Genomic DNA, 24,812 nt, shown 5'->3' with positions numbered 1-24,812 from the left:
GAAAACAAAACTTTTTGTAAAATAAAATAATAAATGAAAGAGAAATTTGAAAATTAGTAGCGCCATCTCTCGTGTCGGAATTGCTTTACTTTATAATTTACAAAACAAGATCCTACTTGTCTTGTAAATTATGCCTTTAAAAGACTTACACTTACAGCCAGTTTCTTCATGTAAAGCTAAAGTAACAGTAAAAATAGTAAGTAGTAAAGACTTTATTTTTCAGTGAATAAGACCGTAACTTTTGATTTATGACGCTACTTTGACTGTTACTTGCGATGAAGAAACTGGCCGTTAACGGATTCGGCGCTGGGCTAATGGGCTTACGTTGTGTTGTGTCGTATAATCCGTGCGCATTAACTTGACACCAAACACGTCCATACAAACACAATACAACCATCATTCGAGCCATATGCCAAGTTAATCCGCACGAGCTGTAATTTAGAAGTGTAACTACAGCAATAAGTTATTATTATTATTATATAATATAAGTTATTATTATTGTATTTTATTTTTTATGTGTTGTGTATGCTGTTGTTTTATATGTTGCTTATTGATTGAGAACTCAGAGTGCTGACGACGATTGCCAGTGTGCAGAGAAACTCGATCGAGTTTATGTCACACTGATAAGTTATTTAAGAATAGTTAAAAAAATGTATATTTATATTTAAATAAATAAATAATGTATATAATTATCTAAGAATGAAATCCGCCTCAAAAAACCTTGGAGTTATTGTGGTGCAGAATATTTATATTCGAAATATTAATGATCGAACGCAGTGCAAGCCATATAATAACTCATGTCCTTTATTTATCCTTTAGTATACATATAAGCCTCTATAAATATGCTAACCAAGACCTACGATGCGCGCCGCGACATAACATCTCGAGAAAAAAAAATACATATTGTCAACCAATAGCGCCGAACCAGGAATGTCGCTCTTTCGTAATAGATCGAAAGAGAGAGAGCGATAATTCGGTCGCCATTAGTTAACTGTCTTATACTTTTTAAGACATATATAGTGGTGAGAATCGTAGGCCTACTAAACATGAAGATATAAACGGTAAAGAATAGTTGTTTATGCCACTGACATGTAATGGGGGCCATTGTTGCACGAGTGCTTTTAGAATATACAACACTAGTGGTACAATCGCTAATTATGTGCAGTGGCATACAATACTTTTTAAAAGAATTAACAAAACTTGATAAATATACAATTGGCGTTGGGTATAGTCTCCTCGATTTTTGTATCGGCGTGACCTCCTAGATTTGTCTATTATAAAGAAGCCGAATTTTTGTAGCCAATGACCGGGAACTATTTAAAAAAAGCCATAATTGCTTTGTGATATGGTTTTATATTGAGTAGATGTGAGTAATGGGAGTAGAAAAAAATGTTATTGGAACCAGCCTTCTTTTAGATTTTTTTCTATATCAATGACACTAAAATATCTTGATTGTTTGATAAAAACATGATATTTCAATTTTAGAAATAGATTATTGGTTAGTCATAGACAGAGAAGTCTGTATACAGACAGAACTCGACAAAGCAATTCGATATTGGTTATCTTGAAAAGAAAAAGAATACACACAACAGTAGGCCTAGCGTGCGACCAACGTCATTACTCGTAAAGACTATTAGACAAAATCAGAGGTTCGATATTTGGTATCTCTAAAAAAAAAAATACAACAGTAGGTTTAGCATGCGAACAACGTGCTAGTAGACAAAGTGTCGACGAAATCGTACCTTAGTTGTACTTGAGTACATTGCGTTGGAAGGAAAGAGATGAGACATAAGTCCCAACGCAATGAAAGAGATAGCGGTATTTTCGGTTGCGCTGCTATTGATTGACATTTGACATTTCTCTTCACATAAGATGATGTTGGTCGCAATGTTATTGAATACTGTTAGATGTGTTACTAGCGCATGAAAAATGCCTCAGTGTTAGTTGTAGACGTAACTCATCTATAGTATACAATTATCATTGGTTGGTCGCATGTTAAGTATACAGACAACGCTGAGCCAATTAATTATCGCCTGATATTGTATTATTAATTTCCTTCTTTCCTTTCTTAATCTTTCATAGGACTTAAAACCTGATGGCAGAGTTAAATAAAAATACCTGTATGAAGACATAGCAAAATTACACATTTTCGCAAAAACTCCGTATTATAGTTACATTATGCTACTTACTGTATATACAATATTATAATATTATAGTTATACCATACTATATTATAGTAGTAAAGTGAATCTATGTCTACAGCCGAGCAAGAATCGTTTATATAATATGATGGTTAAGTATAAAATTTTAAATATTGTTTACAATAAACCATGGAGTAGCAAAATATTGAAATTTTTAGTAGCATCATAATACTGATTTTATTTATTAAACAGAACAATTAGACATGATTTTCCCCTCTTCCTTGCTAACTTAGCGAATAACCTAATATAGAAACCATTCTATGGTAGGGTTGAATGAACTTTGCCCTCTGCTGCAATAAATAAAAATAAAAACTAAGAAAAGGGCACATTTTTAATTTTCAAAAACATGACTAATAAAATAAAATCTTGTTGCAAAGAAATCTAAGTTTTCCTAAAATATTGACTTTACAATATTATAGTTATTAATCATTTATGATTTTTCTACATTATTATGTACTTTATTCTATAGTAAATGAGTCACTATGAGAACAATAAAGTTAATATTAACATAACCTCTATTGACGATAGTGAAAAAGAAAACCCTTCACACTTTGTTTAAATAAAAATAATTTTAGTGATTAACGATAACTAAAATACCAGACTAAACTAAAAAAAAAATAATCATTTTATTACAACATAAAACAAATCTGTCCAAATATCTATTTATACACAAGTATTTAAGTTAAACGACGTAATGGCTACTCTATGGATTCAAAATCAATGTCCAACCCAATTTTATGAAATTCGCTTGAATTATCGTCGGAATATATCCAACAATACTATGAAGAAAACCTCTGCTATCGCCTTTTCGTGGCAATTGACTTTGGTTTAAAATTGTCGGATAGACACCAAAGAAATTCTCGCTAATAAAACTATATTTTTTTTTTTTACTTAATACACGATTTCGCATAGAGTAGCAACTCCGAAAAGTTAACTTTAAAGAATTAACCGTAAATAAATTTTTGTATCATAATCGATACAATACAGTCCCATATCCATAGCTGATACAAAAAAAAAATAATTATAATTTTATTATGAAGTATAATTATTATACGGCTACAGTACGCTATGGAGTATTCGATAAAGGTGGGCGCATACTATACTACGACGCGGCGCGTCAAGTGTGCGCGGACCTTAACGGGAGGAACGGGAGACTCGTACCATACAATTCCTTGCGAAGTGACGTCACCTCCGTGCAATTACTCTGTTGACAAATACCAAATTTGATTAATATTTATATCGATATTTTTTCGAGTGTTGGTCGACCCAACCCAGGTGGACTGACGACATCAAGCGAGTCGCAGGGTTTCGCTGTATGCTGGCGGCTCAGTATCGTGATGTTTGGAAGTCCCTACAAAAGGCCCATGTCCTGCAGACATCTATGACTCATCATCCGCTGATATGATGATGATGATGAAGGTTGATCGATCGTCAAGGAATTCTTTAACCCTACATCCTGTAGTCACAAGTCCTGGACTTTGCTTGGTGTTTTTCTCTCTACCACGCGATGGACCCGGCACCCGCACGGTGAATCCATGGAATGCGAAGATATTTGTCTCATTTTAGAGTTTTATTTGCTTAACATAGAATGCATTTTTAACCGACGTCCAAAAAGGAGGAGGTTCTACGTTCGGCTGTATGTATGTTTTATTCAATATAGTTCTGTAAAGGTGCACAAGTGAAGTGAAGGTTGAACAAGTGTTTAAAGTGATTAATTTGATTTTCTGGGTGGACTCTAGCAAAAGTTTTAGTAAGGTTGACTTCGTCTTACTAAAGCATGACATGACTTGACTATGACTGACTGACTGCCTGCCAAAGACGGACGATGGACTATATTTGACCAATTTCAACCTAATAGGGCAAATTACTTTATAATAGTACATTATGATATAAGTGCGGTAAGTTGAAAATTACAGCCGAGGCGATATTGCAGCTCGAGCCGTAGGCGAGAGCTTTAGTAAGGAAGCAGAGGCTGTAATTATCAAAGCGCACGTATGTCATACGACGTTTTATAAGACATTTGCGAGGAAACACACTTTGAACATACTTTATAAAAATTAATTTGCATATATGCCTGTTTTCTATTTGATTATATTTTGACACTTTTCGGACATAAAAACTTTTTGCTAAGGTTTACAAAAGTACTGTTCGTTATTAGACGGATGATAAAGGTTACATTACAGCACACGTGCATTTTACTTTACATTACGGCACAAGTGCGTAATGAGATACATTACAATATTGAAATTGTTGAAATAACAGATACTTTACGAGCAAATGTGTTATAAAAATTATTACTTGATTACTGGCTAAATGTAAAGCCATATTAAAAAAATTAAAAAAAACAATCTGTGTCACTCACGAGCACGCGCACTAGACGGGCACCTCCTCCTGCTCCTTCTCGCGCTGGCGCACCGCCACCGCCGTCTCCACCAGCAGGTACAAGCACTTGAACTTGTCCTTCTCGCCCTCGCCGTGCGCGCCCACCACCTGCACACAACACTCATTTTTATACCATAATTACTCCCATGATATGCGACGGGAGGACTGCACGGGTATGAAGTCGTGCGCTCGGGGCATCCCGGCCCCCACGGAGCGGTTCTAGTCGTTTTAAGGTTGAGTTTTGTTGTGGACTCTTTTTGGACCAAGATACGTTTAGAACCTTGAAACGTTAAATCTTTCTTTTAATCACACCGGTGGCTAACATGCTATATAATGTGATAAACGAGATAATTTTGTGCAGAGAAATAGACAAACCTCAACTAATGACAGTGACACCGATGGAACTGGGACAACTCTGCCGCTATGGGACAATATTTTCTCTGTTTCACATCACGTGGTCGCACGTTTATTGAAACAACCGGAACATAGTCATCATAATATAACATAACATAGATTGCTCGTACTACCCAATATTGCCAATTTGGTATTTATTTATATTTTTAACTAGCGGAAGCCCGCGACTTCGTCCGCGTGAAAGTCGTTGTAAACTTTCAACTACCCCTATCCTAACCTACCTCTACCCTACCCCTATCCCAACCCTACCCCTACCCTACCACTACCCTACCCCTACCCTATCCTACCCCTACCCTACCCTACCCCTACCCTACTCATTAAAGCTGCACTTTTTTATTTATAAGCCTATTTTTTTCCTCCCACCGCGAGTCGCGTCGAGCGCGGCAACCGTTACACAAAAATAATCCTTAAAGCATGAATTAGTATTCACGCGCGTATGACTTAGCGTATTTCATGTATAACTTTGGTGTTTCTTTACCGATTTTTATGATTCTTTTTTTATTGAATAGGTAATAATGTTAACTTTTTTATTAGGGATGATTGATGAGTGTTATAAACATAAGAGTAGACAAATATAATTAGAAAGCTCCAAACTGCTAAGCTATCGGGAGTTACACGTGTTATTGTGAGTCAACCATAAAAGATACACATATATATGCAGTAGTGTTTTTTTAAATAATTTTAACGAGAACATTTCCGTCATACATGATTTCTATGTAGCTTAAACCATTAAGGCTGTACACGCGACGGAAGCCTAAGAAATGGAGTTACTTCTCCCGTTTTCTCAACATTTCTCTTCACTGCTCTGCTCCTATTGATCGTAGCGTAATGAAAAGTATACTATAACCTGCCCAGGAGTATGTAGAATAATTATACCAAGTTTCGTTAAAATCCGTCCAGTAGTTTTTGTTTCTATAAAGAACATACAGACAGACAGACAGACAGACAGACAGACAGACAGACAGACAGACAGACAGACAAAAATTTTACTGATTGCATTTTTGGCATCAGTATCGATCACTAATCATCCCCTGATAGTTATTTTGGAAATATATTTCATGTACAGAATTGACCTCTCTACAGATTTATTATAAGTATAGATTTCTACACCACAACACAACACAACACAAAACAAAAAAAAACAATATAAGAAAGCATGTACTGGTAATTGTTATACAATTTTAATTTCAAACTTTTCCTAACTTATTTCAGCAAGCTACCAATTTTTATAACCTAGATAAATTTAAAAAAATATATGCTGCATGATTTTTATGTTTCACATAGATTGAATACAAAGTACAAAACTTGTGGGCGGCGTACGGAGTTGGTGGCGTCAACAGTAACTGCCTCAACACGGGCGCCTCCCTACTATTATCTACCTGCCTTTTCTAGGGTAGAAGCCATAGGACTAGAACCCCCAAATGTACAGGATAAGTCGAAAACTAAGCGATGCAGGAATTATAGGTTAATTCGCCTAAGTAAAGAGTTAAAGCTACCAGAAATATAGGAAAAATCTTACAGAGTGGGGAAAAAGAATGGAATGAAGTAGAAAAAGGAACATGCATGAGGGAATTGATAGCTAATCTAAATGTTAGCTTAACAGAAAACACGGACAGTGTGGCAACACTTATTTCGTTGCAATTGGGAAAACTACAGAACTGCTATTTCTGGGGAGAGGAAGACACCCATAAACATGTAATTATTGAATGTCCAACTTGCACAGGGAACGCACAGACCCAAAATCTGATAACATGTATGCAGAGTGGCAAGCATATGCACAAATGATAAGAGACAATGACTCCTCAATGACTCTTATCATTTGTGCATGTATTGACAAGAGAGAATAGAGAAAAGTAAGAGAAAATCCTTGAAAGGATGGCATTGGCATCCTGTGTCAACCTTGGAGTTAGTACAAGTTGGACATGCCCAGTCAACAAGCATGAGTCCAAAGAGATTGTTTTCCATCTCAAGGAGAAAAAAAGAGGGTCTTGCAGTGCAGAAGAACGACGCACGCACACGTCAGTTTCAACAATGCACACAAAACTATTGTTTTTCCTGTGGTTTAACAAGCAACCAGCTGCACAGCTGAACACCCTCCTACTAAGTATCTCATCCATCAATCTGTTGATATGTCTGCGACGGACAGTCCTCTGTGCAAGCAAGCATGAAGGAAGAGGAAACCCCGATACATGTTATGCTCAGATGCAGAGGTGTATTCCACACACCATGCAGCACACATTGGATCCCCAGCAACACTCCAAGAGGCGTTCGGCGACCTGGGCGGCAAACTTCTGGAGAGAGCTTGGTTGGCTGGAGTGACTCCAGCGGGGACCAGCACCAAAAGGACCTACGTACAATGGCCAACCCTAGTGACCAAGTGCGGAAAAGGCCCAGGAAAAGAAGAAGAAGAGAAGAGAGAAGAAAGAAGAACATGTCATTAAAAATATATGGAAATGAGCGTCTACACGACACAACGTAGAGCGACGCACTAATGGGACAGGTTTATGACTTACAGTCTCTGTTGCGCCCAGACTGACGCTGAGGTCAAAATACCCTTACAGAACGACCCTCTAAGCCGAGGTCCGAATCTTAGAGCCGTTCCGCCCGTTTCTTCTGCTTCTGCCCTCGCCCAAACTTGGTGCCACCGCTGAGGTCAAGGAGCCTACACGTCCACGATCAGGAGCCCTGGGGTACCTGCAGCTTGCGGCGCAGCGGGTGCGGCAGCTGCGGCAGGTGCGCCAGCTGTGGGTGCCAGCCGCCCGCGCCGCCCGAGCCCTCCGCCTCGCCCTCCGTCTCGCCCTCCGCCGTGCGCACCGTCACCACCGCCGCTGACCTGCGCACAAGATATTACATTAGCTAATGTTTTTTTATTTTTATTTTCTGGGTTTATCTGTTTATCTATTGGTGGTTCATATGACGAAATAGATGGGACTGGGCCGCCATTTGTCGACGTTGATAACCAGTTGTGCAGTGAACAAAAACATATCCCAGTCGAGTTATAATAGCTGCGAAGTTCAGCGTGTTGCAAGTCAAAGTGGACTCGAAGTTCCATGCTATATTAATTATGGAAGTTCAATTCCATAATGAATATGGAATTTCCTCAAAAAATTACAGACAATTTTGCATGGCAGTATATGGCAAATTGTATAATGAACTTCAACACTTATTGTTCCTACCACCAATTTACAAATAAATAACATTAAATTTAAAAAGAAATTTGGTGAATTTGGGTGCAATACAAGTCCACATGTATTTGGTCTGAGCTGTGCGCACTCACCCCCTGGCGGCCGGGTGCAGGTCGCGCTCGTCGTAGCGGATGACGGACTGCCACACGGAGGGGTCGTACTTGACCTCCTCCTCGCTGACGGCGCTGGACGAGTAGCCCTCCTCCGCGTCGCCCATGTCGTCGCCGTCGCTGCGGTATACCAGCAGCCCGTCGCCGTACTCGTGCTCGCCGCCCGCCTCGCCCTCCACCTGCGACAGACACACACTCAGATGGTGTAGTGCAGCGGGTCGTGGCCCAACTCTGCCACAGACGCATCGTCTCTCACCTCGCCTTCGCCCTCGCCCTCGCCGTCCCACTCGGTGACGACGACGCCGCTGCTGGAGCCAGCGCCGCCCGAGCCCAGCTGCTTGCGGCCGCGGCGCGAGATGGTGTAGTGCAGCGGGTCGTGGCCCTCGCGCCGGATCATCTCGGGCAAGATGCGCCGCCGCGCGTTGATAAACCAGTTGCACACCTGATCGTAACAAATTCATTAGAGAGAAATATCTTAGCATTCCATGGATTCACCGTGCGGGTGCCGGGTCCATCGCGTGGTACAGAGAAAAACTCCAAGCAGGAGGATCCTGAACTTGTGACTACAGGATGTTGGGTTAAGGAATTCCTTGACGATCAATCAATCAACACTCCCCATTCTCTGCTCGTGTTGTTCTCCCTGCCTAGCCAAATTTGATAAGATCCTATTGGAGCAGCTTTGAATACTCGTTCTAATATAAACTAGCTGCACTTCTAGAGAGGCCAAGGTCTTTGAGCAAGTTATAGAGAGATTTTGCTAGTAATCCTCTTGCACCTACTTCTATGGCGTACAGACTAACTACAATTTTAGTTAGTTCATTTGTTAGGTCATAATTATTATTTTATATATTATTATATTATCATTTATTCACTTATACACTATACTGTGGTCCTTCGGAATGTTAGTCTCCCACGGCACAGTAAGTTCTACAAGTACTATTCTCTTAGATTCTTTGGACAAAAGGAAAATGTCTGGTCTAATCCGCTGGGATATTATAATGCATACATATCCACTTTTAACTTAAAAAGGGTTGTAATGGAGACAACTATTCTACCTTGCCTAACATGGGTCTACAACACAAGTTCGAGGCATAAACTCATCACCACACAACGTGCAATGGAAAGGAGCATCTTGAAACTAAAAAAAGCTGACAAAATAAACAGTATGATTATTAGGAAAAAAACTAATCTCACAGATGCTCTGGACCATGCACAAAGACTAAGTGGAGATGGGCAGGCCACCTTGGCAGGCAAAAGGACAAACGGTGGACTAAGAAAATTACCTACTGGAAAGGTCCACTTGGTAAAAGGAAGATAGGAAGAAGGGCATTCCACTACACTCCAGGGCGTGCACAAAGTAGTTGATTAGGGTAGGCACTAAACATACTTGAAATTGAACTATACGTACTTGCAATTTGAAATTGCATGAAATGGAAAATTCTTTCTCCAATAATGATATCTCAGAATAGGCAATGCATTTATGCGTCTATGAAGTGCACGTGACTACACCCTAGTCTCACCTGCAGTACAGTAAGGTTGGCCTCCTGGCTAAGCGTGAGCTTCTCCGCGTCGCTGGGGTAGGCATTGTAGCGGTGCTCATACAGCCAGCGCTTGAGGATCTTCACCGAGTGCTTGGGCAAGTTGCCGCGCCGCTTGCGGACTATTATACCCTGACAAAATAAACATTCATTATACCCTGGCAACAACAGCATAATGGAAAATGTTACTAGGTATGCAAAATCACTTGGAACTTTGTTACATTAGAGCTTTATTCTTTACAAGTTAGCCCTTGACTACAATCTCACCTGATGGTAAGTGATGATGCAGTCTAAGATGGAAGCGGGCTAACTTGTTAGGAGAAGGATGAAAATCCACACCCTTTTCGGTTTCTACACGGCATCATACCGGAACGCTAAATCGCACAGAGGCCGTCAAATATACAAATACACTAGTTTTTGTTTTATGTAAAAATACCAAATAGTTATGATTTTACATGTATTCAAAGTTCGCATAAATATTGATTTCCGTTAAGTGATATTGTACGTGACGTCATCGTACAACACTTGCCAGGCCCGTTCAGGCACTTAAGGCACAAATTGCCTGAACGGGCCGTGCAAGTGTTGTACGATGACGTCACGCACATTAAATGCAAGCTGTCGCCGCGCGCACACTTTAAAATACCATATCTTGAGAACTAATTAACTTATCGAAATAATTCTTTCACGAGAATTTTTTATTTTTAACAGAGAATACAGAAAGCTAACATTTGAAAATAGTGAACATTCAGTATATAACAATTGAAGCAGTGTCTGTACCCTGAATACAACTAACACAGACTTGTATTAAACTAGACATTGCTTATTAATTTATTATGAAACACGGCTAAAACTCATGTGATACAATGTCTGAGTATATTTTTTTGTATGTAACAAATACTTGAAAACTACTCAGTTTGAAAAAAAAATCTTTTTACTAATAGAAAGTAACATTATCAGGGCGTAGCATAGTCTATTAATTTATCCCCATATTCCCATGGAAATGGAAATTGCGCGTGTGAAGCCGCAAGGTTCTACTATATGATGCTAAAAAGGAACACAAACTTCATAAACATTAAGTCTATATTGTTGATGTTCAATCAGCCCCCATAGCCAAGTGGCACGTCGATTCTCTTTCTACGATCGCAAATGCTTCGAAAAAATAAACACTTCGTCGATAGTAAATGTCATTCCCTTAATTTTTCTAGTTTTCGAAGCGTTTACGATCGTAGAAAGAGAATGTGCCACTTCGCTAGGGGGGGCAGCTATTCTTGAAGTAAACCACTCACCATCGGCGGTCCGGCGTGCGCATGCGACAGTCCCGATTTCCGGGATCTGTCGAGCTCGCCGTCCGTCCCGGACTCATTGTCGTCAGTCGACGACGTGGACGGGAACCTGTCCCGGGCTGTGACACAGAACTCATCTGGAACAATTTCAATTAAGATTTAGTATTTGTCCAAAACAGTTCACTATGGTTTAGTTAGGGTAACAATAGGGGTCTAAAAATATTTAAAATGTAAGCGTCCGTCTGTGATTCTTATTTAATTGTGTTTTTAAGTGCTTATAGCTATTTACGAGTACGAGATACTAAAATTTAATACAAACATTTTAGTTTTATTTTATTAGTCTGTCTGTCTTTGGTCCGGGCTAATCTCTGAACCGATTTTAAATACGACTTTCACTGGAAGATAGAGGACGTTATAGAGCAACATATACAAACATATAAAGGTCAATTATTTTGTAGCAGAAACGTGAGAATTATTTTTTTTTATTTATTTTATTTTGTGTTTTATTATCTGAATTTTTAATTTGAATGTATTAAAAGTATTTCGATTAGTTGTTTAGTTTGTAATTATAACTGACTGTGACGTCACCCGGGTCTCAGCTGAAAATCAGCGCTGGGCATTGCTTTCCTGCGATGAACGGCTAATGCTGAGCTGTAAACCCTTTCTGTTTGGTGTCAACAGACAGTCATATAATATCTAAGATAGGATGTACTGTTTGTGACACTAAAAAGTGAATAAACTTATTTTCTTTCTTTCTTCTTTCTTTCTAGAATAATTGACCGTTTGTGGCTAGCATTTCATTACTACCTGTATTGGGCCGTTGATATAAAAATAGACTGATGAATGATGAAATAAAATCTAATCTACATACAATACACGTCAAACTTCCGACACCCTTAGGTTACAAGTTTAGCGTTTATGGAGACTTAGCCCTCATTCGCACGAAAGTTTTTTTAACGGACGTCAAAAAATCGGTATTCCCAAGTGTTAAGTAGTTTAAAAAACTCGAGCGAATGGGGGGATCCTGAAGATTTAAGAATCTCCATTATTAACCTCTTATAATAAAAGGCCTCTTATGATACAATCATGTAGAAAATTTCACTTAAAAACTGGCCAATTTTGCTTTGACAGTTTTACAATTATTGATAAAGAAAATTATACCTAAAGGCCTTTAAATATAGTCCAATCTATACTAATATTATAAAGAGGTAAAGTTTGTAAGTTTGTAAGTTTGTAAGTTTGTAACAATTTTTTGAAATGGGGTAATCTTCGGAACTACTGGACCGATTTTAAAAATTCTTTCACCAGTAGAATGCTACGTTATCGGGGAGTGCTATAGGCTATATTTTATATTTCTATCATATATAACTACTGAGATATCGCGGGTTTTCTCTTACATGTCAGACCGAAAAACTAACTTATTCGCATGCGCTGCCTCAACCATTGCGTATAACTGAAATAAATGTATGGAGGCTTTTTGAACCTTTAAAAGTTCTACAAAAAAGTCCGCGACACCATATATCTATCTTTTATATTTTAGCAGATATAGTACCTTTAGTACTTTAATAAATTATTTAAATTTTAAACTAAGGTTTACGTCATTATTTACACAACTAAACTTAAATCCTTATCAAAATAAATGATTTAATAATCACAAGGATATTATAGAGAGAAACTTTGCCCTTTACAGTATGTTAATTAGTTATATAGTTTCAGAGATAATACAAAATTTCTGAAAGTCGCAGAAATGCCGCTATATGACGCCCCGCGGTTTCAATTACGTGGTTCCCGTTCCCGTATGCATATGAGGACCAAACATAGCCTATGACACTCGCAAATAATGTAGCTTTCTATTGGTAAAAGAATTTTCCAAATCGGTCCAGTAGATCCAGAGATTACCCCCGACAACCACACAAACTTTACCTCTTTATAGTATTAGCATTGAAGTCGCTTAGGAAATTATAGTCTTTTGGTCATTGCACCACGCACAAAAGGCTGGACCAATTTCGCTGAGGGTAGGGATAGGATAGAGGTAGGGAAGGGGTAGGATAGAGGTAGGGTAGGGGTAATTTAGGGAAAGTGTAGGGTAGGGTAGGGTAGGGTACGTATAAGGTAGGGGTAGTGTAGGGTAGGGGCAAGGTAGAGGTAGGGGAAGGATATGGAACGTATAGGGTAGGTAGGGGAGGAGTGGGATAGGGGTAGGGTATGGGTAGGGTACGGGTAGGGTAGGGTTAGGGTAGGGATAAGGTAGGGGTAGGGAAGGGTTAGGGTTAGCGGTAGGGTAGGAGTAAGGTAGGGGTAGGGTAGGGGTAAATTAGGGGTAGGGTAGGATAGGGTATGGATAGGGTACGGGTAGGGTTAGGGTAGGGTAAGGTGGGGGGAGGGAAGGGTTAGCGTTAGCGGTAGGGTAGGAGTAAGGTAGGGGTAGGTAGGGTAGGGTAGGGTTGGGTAGGTTTACGAGCAGGGTAAGGTAGAGGTAGAGAAGTTTACATCAATTTTTACGCGGACGAAGTCGCGGGCGTCCGCTAGTATTCAATAAAATCCCAAATTCTACCATAAGGATTGAGTTTATGGTTGAATTTGCAAATGCGACTACTTGAATTGAGTGCCAAGAAGTCGTGTTTGGCACTCATTGAGTGGGGACGTTTTTTGGTCGCTGATCGTGCATACACTTTTTAATAGATCGATGGTCTCTATACACAAAAGCCACGCTGCCAGCAACCTCTTTTCCGTAGTTTTCATACATTTGATACGGACTCTCCGCACACGCCACAAAACGCCGCTTCTAACTCTATATGGCGACGTTTGTGGCTCCCGTGTGCGAAGACACTTATGGCACAGTAACTGCAAAAAGATGTTTGTAGTGCAGGGCTCGAGCACAGTAGATATATTACAAGCAGTAGTTGGACTTCATACTAAAGGTCGAAACGCGAGCTATACCTACGCAGCTCGTACGTGGGGTGATCGTGGGGTGAAGACCGTTGCGACTGTGCCGCGGTGACGAACGCAGTGTATTGGATTTTTTTATTATGACGACTAGGAAAAAAGTTATTATTTTTATAAAGTTTGATTAATATTTTGTATTCTAAAGGCATAATTTAATAAATATATATATAAATAAATGCTTAAATGATAAAATTGTGTAAATAGGTAAATGACGTAAACGTTAATATAATATTATTAAATAATTATTTATTAACTTCTTCATTTAGGTTGTTTTCTTTGATTATTATGTAATACATAGATTTAAATCTTATGACATGTATGTTTTGTATACCTGTATTTTAAGGTAATAAAGAAGTTACGTAAAGAAGTTGTTTGAATTTAACAACATTATTGTGTTGCTCATACTTTAATGTATTTGAATAAAAAAAGTAAAGAGCCAGCTGATATCAATATACCTATCCAGATTTTTTTATTAAACTACTAGCGAACCCGGTCAATCTCAATTTGTTTTTTGTAGTTCCTTCCCTACATGCCAAGTCAGGGTCAATTTTTTATCGTCTATTCTATAGTGTGGGGGTATCGTTATCGGTATTTTTGTACATTACATAAGGGGTTAAAGTGCTAACATAATCTACGGAACCCTACACTGCGCGTGGCCCGACACGCACTTGACCGATTTTTTATTATTTGGTCACCTAGTGTGGTGGTAATAGATAGATGGCATCACCAAAATAAATATATGAAGGTCCTTCAAGATCATTGATTAGTATCAGCCTTATTTAAATCTACCAATCAAAAAACAACACGCATTCACTTCCTATTTTACTACAATTTACAAAGTATTTTATTTGTTTATTTAAAAAAAAGTATATTTACAATCACATAACTAAATGGAAACACAAAGTTGGCAAATGTAATTAAAATGCTGCAGGCGGGCAGCCCTATCACATGCTTACGTGCCGCGCGGCTGTAGGTATTTATTTCAAAAATATGGCCGAGTTATTATACTGCTTGTAATATATCTACTGTGGCTCGAGTGTCCTTGGTCGGCTTACGTTGCGTAACGCGCGGCCATTCAACCCGATCGATACCGCGCCGCGTACCCCGCCCCCCGCCACCTCACCGCGCATTGTTTACGTCGTGACGTAGTTGTTTGTTGTGGATTCAAAGCTCTTACATCAACAAACTTTTGAGCTGAGTTAAGTTTCCTCATGTAATTACTATAGCTTGGCAAATTCGTTCGTAACACTCCCATGAACGAAAACCCACGACTGATGCACCTCACTACCCCGCACGCACGATTTCACACCCGCGCAGGCTTTCCCCCCGTCGCCCGCATATCATGGGAGCGTCATCAACGAACTTGCCAAGCTATGGATGCCTGCAACTCTGTCCAGATCCTGCGAATGCCATGGACTTATCATGGATGAAATGTAACCTTCATATTAATCCAGAGTATATTCTATCTCTGTTCGAAATTTTAGCCAAATTGGTTCAGTAATTGAAAATGAAGGTATTAACAAACACACAGAAACTTTCACCTTCTATAATACTAGTATGATTAGCATACTAGCGAGATATATTCTGTGTAGAATTGAGGTGCAGTGGCACTTCAAACATGAAAATATGCACCACCTTTAAGATTTATTAGGAACTTCTTTATAGAAAGATACCACAATTTTGTACTAAATGAATGTGTAATGCCTACCCTACTTAAACCTTATGCACACCACAGTTGAGGCGGTATGTGTGTAAATGTCTCTTAGGTTCAGTGATTAGACTATTCCGCTATACTCAACCTACGGCCTGTGTGCCACCGGGCTTTTGTTGTTGATATTATATAATTTTGAATACTAGCCCCACACACTTTTAGCAATGTGCACTGTACTTATTACCGTAGTGATTGATTTCAGAGATGATACTATTAATATGCTCTTAATTTAAAAATAAATAAAAAAAATAAAAATAGCCTTTATTCTCTGACTGCTGAATACATATGATATACCTAATACTATTACTTAATTTATACACCAGAGCAATCAGGTTGTCTTTTGACATAGGCCTCCACATTTTTCCACTCTACTCGATCTCTGGCCTTTCCTCGCCATCCTTTTGGCAGGTCATCCTCCCATCTCTTATGTGGTCGTTCTTGCCTCCTTTTCCCATCTCTGGGGTATCATTGCATGACCTCTTTGGACCATTTTTCTTTAGAGGATCTAAGCACATGTCCCGTCCAGCGCCACTTCAGCCTTTTTATCTTTTTAAAAACATGAAAACTAATGATCCCAATCAGACTGGTCACCTTGGGATGTCAGACCACCACTCTTAATTTATATACAATTTAAAAAAGTATTATTATTCCATTGTGAAAACCTAAGAGATTATTTATTTGTTTTTTACGGACTGCAACACCATGACTAATATGTGTTTGTGGCCCCTTTGAGAAAAAGGTCGAGTACTGTTGCCTTATCGTCGGTCTAGATGTGTTACCTCATAACAAATAATTTTTGGTAAAAATTGATTTTGATGCAGAAAGCTTCAAACAGCTTTTCCGGTGGTAGCCCAAAAATATCTTGTAGAATCTACATTAAAAACGTTTTTGGTTGCATAAAACGACTTTTAGTGATACTGAAAAGATGTTTTTTGTCTCTCCTGTAAAGTTTGTCAGTTAGCAGGTATGAGCTATCCCATCTAGACCAATGTTATGTCATTCTGAAATACAAGGTTCTGCTATCCAATCATGGGGTTGGGCTGTAAAACTCAATATTTTGCTTTTCCTTCTTTTAAGAAATCAAATTATGGAAGAATTCAGAAAGAAAAAAGAGATTGAGAGATTCTCTTGAGATTAGATTGTTTCATTGTCTTATCTAACTCTATTATCTTGTCACTATATTCTTGGTTGTAAGACTTAATAATAATTCGAGTACATAAAAAGTTATTATCAGTCAAATTTACTATCAGTAGCCTACTTTGGAATGTGATAAGAAGTTTATTATATATCAATTTAATATAAATAATAATTAAATCTTAGATCAAAGTACATAAACAATATTGAACTGTTTGAATATCTACATACAGGGTACTCTGGAGTATTTCCCATAACTCTAGGATTATATTCTTTAACAAAAATTAATTAAAAATGTTCAAGGAACATTTGTTCTAAAATGAATATTATCAGAGTAAATATATATTAGTGACTAGCAACTTTTTGTGAGTACAAGGGACATCAAGAACAATGTGATGCCTGATAGTTTTGTATAGTAAATGTTGAAAGAGGAAATAGATTGTAAAGTTCTTGGGTGCACTCTCAATTCACTTTAGGACTGGCCTTATATAAACCCTTGCAATTTCTGAGTGGTATGGATGCAGCCTGTATCTGACTTTGTCAATATCAACAACACACAAGTAGTTTCAACTGTCACTCCGCTCTTCTTTAATTAGCTACACTGTGATATTAATCAATGAATAAATTTTGCTACGTCATTATTATAAGAATGCAACATGAAGAAGGTGACACATTTTAAGATCTATTTACAAAAGGTAATATTAATTACTCCAAAAATATTCATTTTAGAACACATTCCTTGGACATATTACTCCCGAGGATCCTCTAATATCTAGGAGCAATGGGGATGATGACTAGGTTTGAATATATTGATTTTTATGATACATTCGGGTAAATAAGGTCAATACTAACTAATTTATACATAAAAAGCAAAGATTGTCTGGATATTTGCAAAATAAATGATATTATAAAATTTCAAAATCTATTAAAAATATTTTATCGTAATTAGATGAAAATTCATACAGTTTTAGCTTCCTTACATTAAATGTGACATTTTTTAATACATGAACTATAAGCTTACACAAATACATACATATATAACAAATAACAAAGATATTAGTAATTTTGTTTAAACGCCCATACAAATCTAACGATCATTAATTGCCTACGACGTCATTAATTCGTACCATTTTGTATGGAGTGTTTTTCAGGGATCCGCGGCAGCGCCGCAAATCTGACCCTTTAAATCCCTGTAGCTCCGAAAGTAATGATTGCAGATACCCTGTTACTTTTACAAAATTGCTTTACTATTAGCATACTCTTAATTTATATACAATTTAAAAAACTGTCATCATCCCTATTATATAAAAAAAGGTATAATTCTATGGAAAATGCTTAACATAAAAAAAATCTCATTTATGCCTATATTTCACAACAGTGGGTGCTTGTGACTTTGTGAGTGTGGTTGTTTTTTTTTTAACCTAGGGGAACTATGGATTTTTCAGGGATAAAAAATAGCCTGTTTAGCTACAAGGTTCACTTATGAAAAATTTGGTTTATATTATGCCAAATTTTATTCAAATGATATGATTCAGTAGTTTAGCTATGAAAAGGTAATTGTCTGACACATTTACTTACATAAAATTAAAATATTATTATGAACTAACTAAAACTGTCTATGTGGTTAGTTTGTATGCAGAAGTGGGTGAACAGTAAAATCTGTTGATTACTTGCTTAAAGACTTTGGCCTCTCTATAACTGCAGCAAGATCTATTGTCAAGGAATTCCTTAACTTAATTTACAATTCCAGGGCTCTACTCAGGAGCTTTTCTATCTGCCACAAAATGAAGACGGCACCCGCACGGTGAATCTACAGAATACTAAGATATTTATATCTCTCTAAGTTTCTCCTGCCAGACCTAACTTTCACTATCATACTTAGTCCTGCCATTTTTCACCCTTGGCTAGTAAATTTTTTCTCTAAGATTGTGTAAATAGAAATTTATTGGTTTACATAGATATTTAATTACATAAAGAAATTATGTGGACATTATTGTGACATATGTCAGGGGATATTGTTGGGCAATGGTGCGCAAGAACACTTTTTACTTTAATGAAATCCAATGTTCGAGTGACAGGAATATAAAAACATCAATAAGGCAATCGCAGCGCCGCCAAGTGTCTCGTGATTTTCAGAAATAATCACGTTCACCTGTAAGCGCGGCCATCTTGTGTGCTACTTGATCGCTGTCATTACACTGTCAATACGACGTAAAAAGTCAAATTCCAATAAAAATAAACATTGAAAGCTCAATGCGTTATCAAAATATGGTGAGCCAAACACAAGACGCACGATAAATATCTCGCATTAACTAAGTAAAGCTATTTTAATATGTAATTAGGGCAAATGATACGACACGGCAATAAGTTTATGAGATATCTAAAAATAACCTAAGCACATGCCAAAATTGATTTAAATATTTAACAAACTTCTTACCTTGTAATAAGACACAACGGGGCATTGTTGACACCGATTTATGTAACTTTTATTGGTTAAAAAAGAAAATGCAAGACGCTCAAACAAAATGAAAGCGCCTACAGTGGCGCATTGGCGCCATTTTAGTTTCGTGCGGCAGAGTTCCTAGGTGACGTAACAGACCTAGTTTCTGTCCCTTAGGCATACAAAAGTGTTTTAGACCTCAATAATCCCACTTTTTTCCAATTAATCGACTCGAAATAATTGTTTTTGTATCAATGTCACCTTGACGTATGTCAAGTCAATCTGACAAGCATGGCGGAAACGTGGCGTCGTTTTGAGCCGGCTTGCTTACCTCCAGGCGAAAGTGATTCCCTGTTTGATACACGAGCTTCCCTGATGATCTCCCGAGTGATTTCTCTCACGTCACGTCTTTGCTGGTACGACATTTCGGTCCGGTCACGTTGTTCCTGCGCTATACCGGCCGTAGGTGGTAACATTGTCACTCAATCCATGTGAAAAATAGTAATTCACGGCGTCACTAAGGATATAATTACTAATAGTACACAATTTCCGATGTAACTGTCAGTAATGTAATCATTTGATGGTTAAAAATAATTTTAGTCAAGGGAACTTCGGATAAAGTAGGCAAAGCAAACCGAACCAAAACGCGACTGACGGCTGTGCCGTTTGTTTGGGGGGAAGGCGGGAAGATGCGCTACAGCGCCGTCGCGCAGTTGTCTCTTTCTACCATATATGAAATATGTATGTTTACTCTCTGTCTGACGCGCAACGCTTCGCGATAACAGAATGGACGCGCTGTCAAAACAAAGCGTGGGCTTGGCATTGGCATGAAGTTGTTATTTAAATGTCAAATCTAAAAAAATAAAGTAACGTTTTTTACAAACATGGAAATGTCAATTGACATCTTCGATCTTTTTAACCGATTTCAAACAGTAGGGAGGAGGTTCTATGTCCGGTGTGTATTTCATTCCCATTTATTATCAATTTACTGAAATACCTATTTATTGGATACCTACCTACAATTTATTTTTCGGCACTTTTTCGGTAATACCTAACACAGATTAAGAATAATAGGCAGATGGAGCTCATGGAAATGGAACACAAAAGTGTCGTAGCCGCACCAAATACAAAATTCAGAAAGGAATAGGTACATTCTCGAGTCAGTACGACACGAAGCGTCGCATCAGTTTTTTTCAATATTATTCAAGAAAAAAGGCGTCTTAGGTTTCTAAACATTTTAAAAACTGTGCATAAACACTAAGAAAAAAGTTTGGATAAGCGGATATCAAAGAGACGCGTGACGTTTGTTTATTTTTTATTATTGTTAATTGTAAACACTCATTCTGGATCATCTTTATTCTGTGTTTAAAGGTATAGAAATTTAAGATTTTGAACCAGCCAGTTAGATTAGGACACTGACACAAAACTGGAGACCCCTGCAACTGCTACTGGTTTCAATAAAAGTTTTCATTTTCATTTATCGAATATACCGAATTAATACCGAAACAATGTCGAGCAGTTCTTTCACTATTAGACACACCACGTTGCCACATTGTTCTAATGCGGGTTGGCAGACATAATTATTGAATTTTGAATGATCGAGAGATTGATTTTCGAGAACGATGATACTATAATTTGTATTGAAAATGTCATAGAAGAAAGATAATCATCATTTCAAGGCTGGATTCGAAACTAGGTCCGAAGCACAGCTCCATCGAGGCAGTTAGTATAGGTCATTTCTGTATTCTGAGGTCATAGGTATATAATCTACTTGAATGAATTTTCTCTTTTTCCTTTTTAGTTAATAAAGAGAAAACAAAGAAGCCGAAATTTTACACTAAGTATATTAAGTATTTTACAAAGAAATAAATATATTTTATTTCAGATTGCATAGCGTTGATATTATATTTTTAAACCGACTTCAAAAAAAGGAGGAGGTTTTCAATTCGAGTGTATATTTTTTTTGTCGTATTAATTTAGGCCGTTTCAAGAGCTACATGAAAGAACACAATCTGACAAACCTTTATCTTTATCCTAAATATACCTTAATTTTATCATGTCATGGCTTGAATTAATACATCATCGGGTTAGCACCGGCTTCAAACTGATCTGTAGGTAGAACATAATACGATGTTATTTTTCGCTTTTTAGTTTAGTCGGTCGGTTTTAGTAGAGCCGTGATAGCCCAAGTGTGGCTGAGGGTGTGGGTTCTAATCCGGTCCGGCATGCACCTCCAACTTTTCAGTTGTGTGCATTTCAAGAAATTAAATATCACGTGTCTCAAACGGTGAAGGAAAAACATCGTGAGGAAACCTGCATACCAGAGAAATTACTTAATTCTCTGCGTGTGTGAAGTCTACCAATCCGCATTGGGCCAGCGTGGTGGACTAATGGCCTCTTATTCTGAGAGGAGACTCGAGCTCAGCAATGAGCCGAATATGGGTTGAGAATGATGATGATGAGTTTAGTCGTTTTATGTTTTTGAAGTCAGTTGAATGTTTTTTTATTATTTTTTTTATAAGTAACGTTCGGCTAAACAGATTTTGATAATAATATAAGGTTGTAACTTATATAGTTACCTAGGTAACTTATTAACACCTTTTTATATGATGAAGTAGGTGCTGCAGGTAAAAAGATTAAGTTTATTAAAGTAAAATACGTGAATTATTAAGCATGAATTTCGTCTTTATTATTTAGATGGACGGACAATATAACAAACGGATAAATTACAATAGTACTAATACAAATACATTACGCTACTAACATCTAATCAGTAATTATTATTACAAGCTAAGAGGTTTGGTTGTCTGGAGGGATTCTACCAGCTTCTTGTATACAACCTCTGGAGCTTTATTGGAGAACTGGAAGTCCATGTGGCTGAAATGTTTCTCGGACACTTTGTATGTTCCTCGCACGTCGGGCAACTCTTTCTGCAGCCTTTCCACGTCCTTCGGATGCACCAGCCAGTCCTCTTCGCTGTAGTAAAGGGTCACTGGGACTTTCACTTCGGTCATGTTGTACGCTGGCGGCTGCGGGTGACCGTACACCATCTTATTGATGTCGACACCGTAGTCGTACTTCCTGAATTCCTGTGACGACACGCCCTGACCGAACTGCTTGACCTGTCTCGCTGACGCTCCGGCGGGTAAGTGGCTCACGATCACGGGGATGACGTCAGCGTCCATGCCGGCGGTGTCGGGGCCGGCCGTTACGAAGTTCTCGTTCGAGCAGATGTGCTCGCATCCGATTACCTTCTCGCACATGCTTCCTCCGATCGTGTGGACCAGCTCCTTGCTGGGTTTGTACTCCCCGTCTCCGAGTTCCTCGATGATGCGCTCGTAGAAGTGGCTGCCGGGGGCGATCATCCGCATCGGAGGGCTGCGAACGTTCGTCATGTAGACCATCGGCGCTAGCGCGTGCATCGATAAGATTTTGTCGCCGGTCTCGGGCACCGTCGCCGCCCAAGCGAAGAACACGGTGGAGCCTTGAGAGTATCCCACGTAGTGCAACTTCTTCTGTCCCGACGTTTTTAGCGTGTGGTCGATCATGGCGGGTAAATCGTGGAGGGCGATTTCGTCGATGCTGAAGTGCCAGAAGTCGGGGTGAGATGCGTGTTTGCTGACGTGACGGCGGGAGTACTTGGTTCCGCGGACGTTGCCGAGCCATACGTCGTATCCGGCCTCCGTCAGGAGGTAGGCGAGTGACTTCTCCGGGCCCGACAGCAGCCATTCGTCAGCGCTGCCTAAGAATCCGTGCATGAGGAAGACGACGGGGCGCTGGTCTTCTACAAGCGCTTGTCTCGGCTGGATGCGGAACAGAGTGAGCAAGTAGCCGTCATCTGTTTTGACGACGTGTTCCTCTACTCCGTAGCCGTGTTTCTTGATCAGTTGCGTTGCATTCAGGTGGACGTCTTCGTTGGCGGCGAGGGCAGTGGTTGCGAAGGCCTCGTGGATCTTCTTCTTATCTTCCTCGGTCATGTGTTTCATGACTTTGTAGGCGTGATTGAAGATCCTCTCGATATCCTTCTTGTTGTTGACGGGCGACTTCGGTCCGGTGGCAATTTCGACGCCGTGCCATTCGATGACGTCGCCGTAAGGTATAGCTTCACCCTGCGCTAGGACGGAGAACAGCGGGGAGTTCCAGTTCCTGCCGGATCGGAGAGTTGCGTAGTCGCTCAGGTCGTCGTAGATGCGTTCCTTGGATTCCTCGGAGGAGTCCGGTCGTCGGAGGCGGATCTTCATCTCCTTGGCATGGTGCTGGTCGACGTAGTCCAGCGGCTGGATGACGAGGCTGTCGGTGCGAGGCCGCAGCTGGTGGCGGAAGATGCTGGCGGCGGCGTGGTGGGCCAGAGCGACGCAGAGCAGGAGGTAGACAGCCCTCATGGTGTGGAGTGCGGAAACTGTGACTTGCCTCACGTCCGCACACATTTTATACTATCATTTCGCAAATTCAGCAACTTTGAACCGTTGTTCGGAGAGCGTTGAATAAAAATATACACTAGTATTGTGCACAGGTTTTGCTTCAGCTTCATTTTTTATAATAATTCTTTTGTTAAATTTTAGCTCTAAGGAATATTTTTTTTAAAAGTGGAACTATTTTTACTATAATTACTTAAATCACGACGAAAGAGATAAACAACAACTTATTGTTTTGTAACTATTTTGAACTTTTATTTCACTACGACTAGGTATATCAATACAAAAAAGATGATGAGGAAAGATTTGTATTTTTGTATGTAACGATTATACTCTAAAACTACTGGACCGATTTAAAAAATTCTTTCACCAATAGAAAGCTACATTATCAGGGAGTAACATTGACTAAGTATTAGATTACCCGCATAAGTTTTTTTCATTTGTACTTAGTATTCACACCGGAAGGCGCAATGTATTTGTAGACCACCCACTAGGTGGACTGAAGATAACAAGCAGATAACTGCTGGATACTGGAGGCTCAAAAGCGTGTTGTTTGGAAGGTCTTAGGAGAAGCCGACGTTCAGCAGTGGACGTCCATCGTTGATGAATTGATGAGGATTCTGTGAAGTTCACTATTCCGTAACTAAGAATCTATACTAATATTATAAAGCTGAAGAGTTTGTTTGTTTGTTTATTTGATTGAACGCGCTAATCTCTGGAACTACAGGTCTGGTTTGAAAAATTCTTTCAGTGTTAGATAGTCCATTTATCGAGGAAGGCTATAGGCTATATATTATTCCCGTATTCCTAAGGGAACGAGAACCACGCGGGTGAAACCGCGTGGCGTCAGCTAGTGTTCTCATTTTCGTAATATACTAAACTTAAGATTATATACTTTTTACTAGTATTATAAAGAGAAAGTTTGTATTATTGTTGGGGGTAAACTCTGTATCTACTAAACCAATTTTGAAAATTATTTACCACTAGAAAGCCATGTTATCTGTGAGTGTATATTTTATGCCCGAATTCCGGAAAGAATTAAGAAAACTCTCA

The 24,812-nt window shown here is 38.9% G+C and overlaps 2 protein-coding genes across 3 annotated transcripts; both read right to left on the bottom strand.

The window, feature by feature from the left end:
- Positions 1-1,191: 1,191 nt before the first annotated feature.
- On the bottom strand, positions 1,192-20,024 carry LOC112047058 (iroquois-class homeodomain protein IRX-5). 2 transcript variants are annotated; one of them, XM_052887913.1, is made up of 8 exons: positions 19,676-20,024; positions 11,117-11,250; positions 9,813-9,962; positions 8,549-8,734; positions 8,275-8,471; positions 7,692-7,830; positions 4,564-4,691; positions 1,192-3,405 (listed from the first exon to the last, which is right to left on the bottom strand). In XM_052887913.1, exons 1-7 carry the CDS (start codon positions 19,818-19,820, stop codon positions 4,575-4,577), a joined length of 1,068 nt encoding a protein of 355 aa, XP_052743873.1. In that variant the 5' UTR covers positions 19,821-20,024; the 3' UTR covers positions 1,192-3,405; positions 4,564-4,574. The 2 variants fall into 2 exon arrangements, with proteins under 2 accessions (XP_052743873.1, XP_052743874.1); XM_052887914.1 differs by lacking the exon at positions 19,676-20,024 and adding an exon at positions 19,342-19,606.
- Positions 20,025-22,013: 1,989 nt separating this feature from the next.
- LOC112047064 (lipase 3-like) lies at positions 22,014-23,798 on the bottom strand. Its single transcript, XM_024083977.2, has one exon. The coding sequence runs from the start codon at positions 23,769-23,771 to the stop codon at positions 22,128-22,130; it is 1,644 nt and encodes a 547-aa protein (XP_023939745.2). The 5' UTR covers positions 23,772-23,798; the 3' UTR covers positions 22,014-22,127.
- Positions 23,799-24,812: the final 1,014 nt, after the last annotated feature.

This window comes from Bicyclus anynana, chromosome 20 (genome assembly GCF_947172395.1).
Source record: "Bicyclus anynana chromosome 20, ilBicAnyn1.1, whole genome shotgun sequence".
NCBI lineage: Eukaryota > Metazoa > Arthropoda > Insecta > Lepidoptera > Nymphalidae > Bicyclus > Bicyclus anynana.
Note: the sequence above shows the minus strand (reverse complement) of the source record. Positions and strands in the feature narration are given on the sequence as shown.

Coding starts and splice junctions, on each gene's coding strand:
- LOC112047058 (XM_052887913.1), bottom strand. CDS start 19,820: ATGTTACCACCTACGGCCGGTATAGCGCAGGAACAACGTGACCGGACC. Junction 8,735..9,812: donor CCAACCTTACTGTACTGCAG/GTGAGACTAGGG, acceptor TGTTACGATCAG/GTGTGCAACTGGTTTATCAA. Junction 4,692..7,691: donor CGCTGCGCCGCAAGCTGCAG/GTACCCCAGGGC, acceptor TGTTGTGTGCAG/GTGGTGGGCGCGCACGGCGA.
- LOC112047064 (XM_024083977.2), bottom strand. CDS start 23,771: ATGTGTGCGGACGTGAGGCAAGTCACAGTTTCCGCACTCCACACCATG.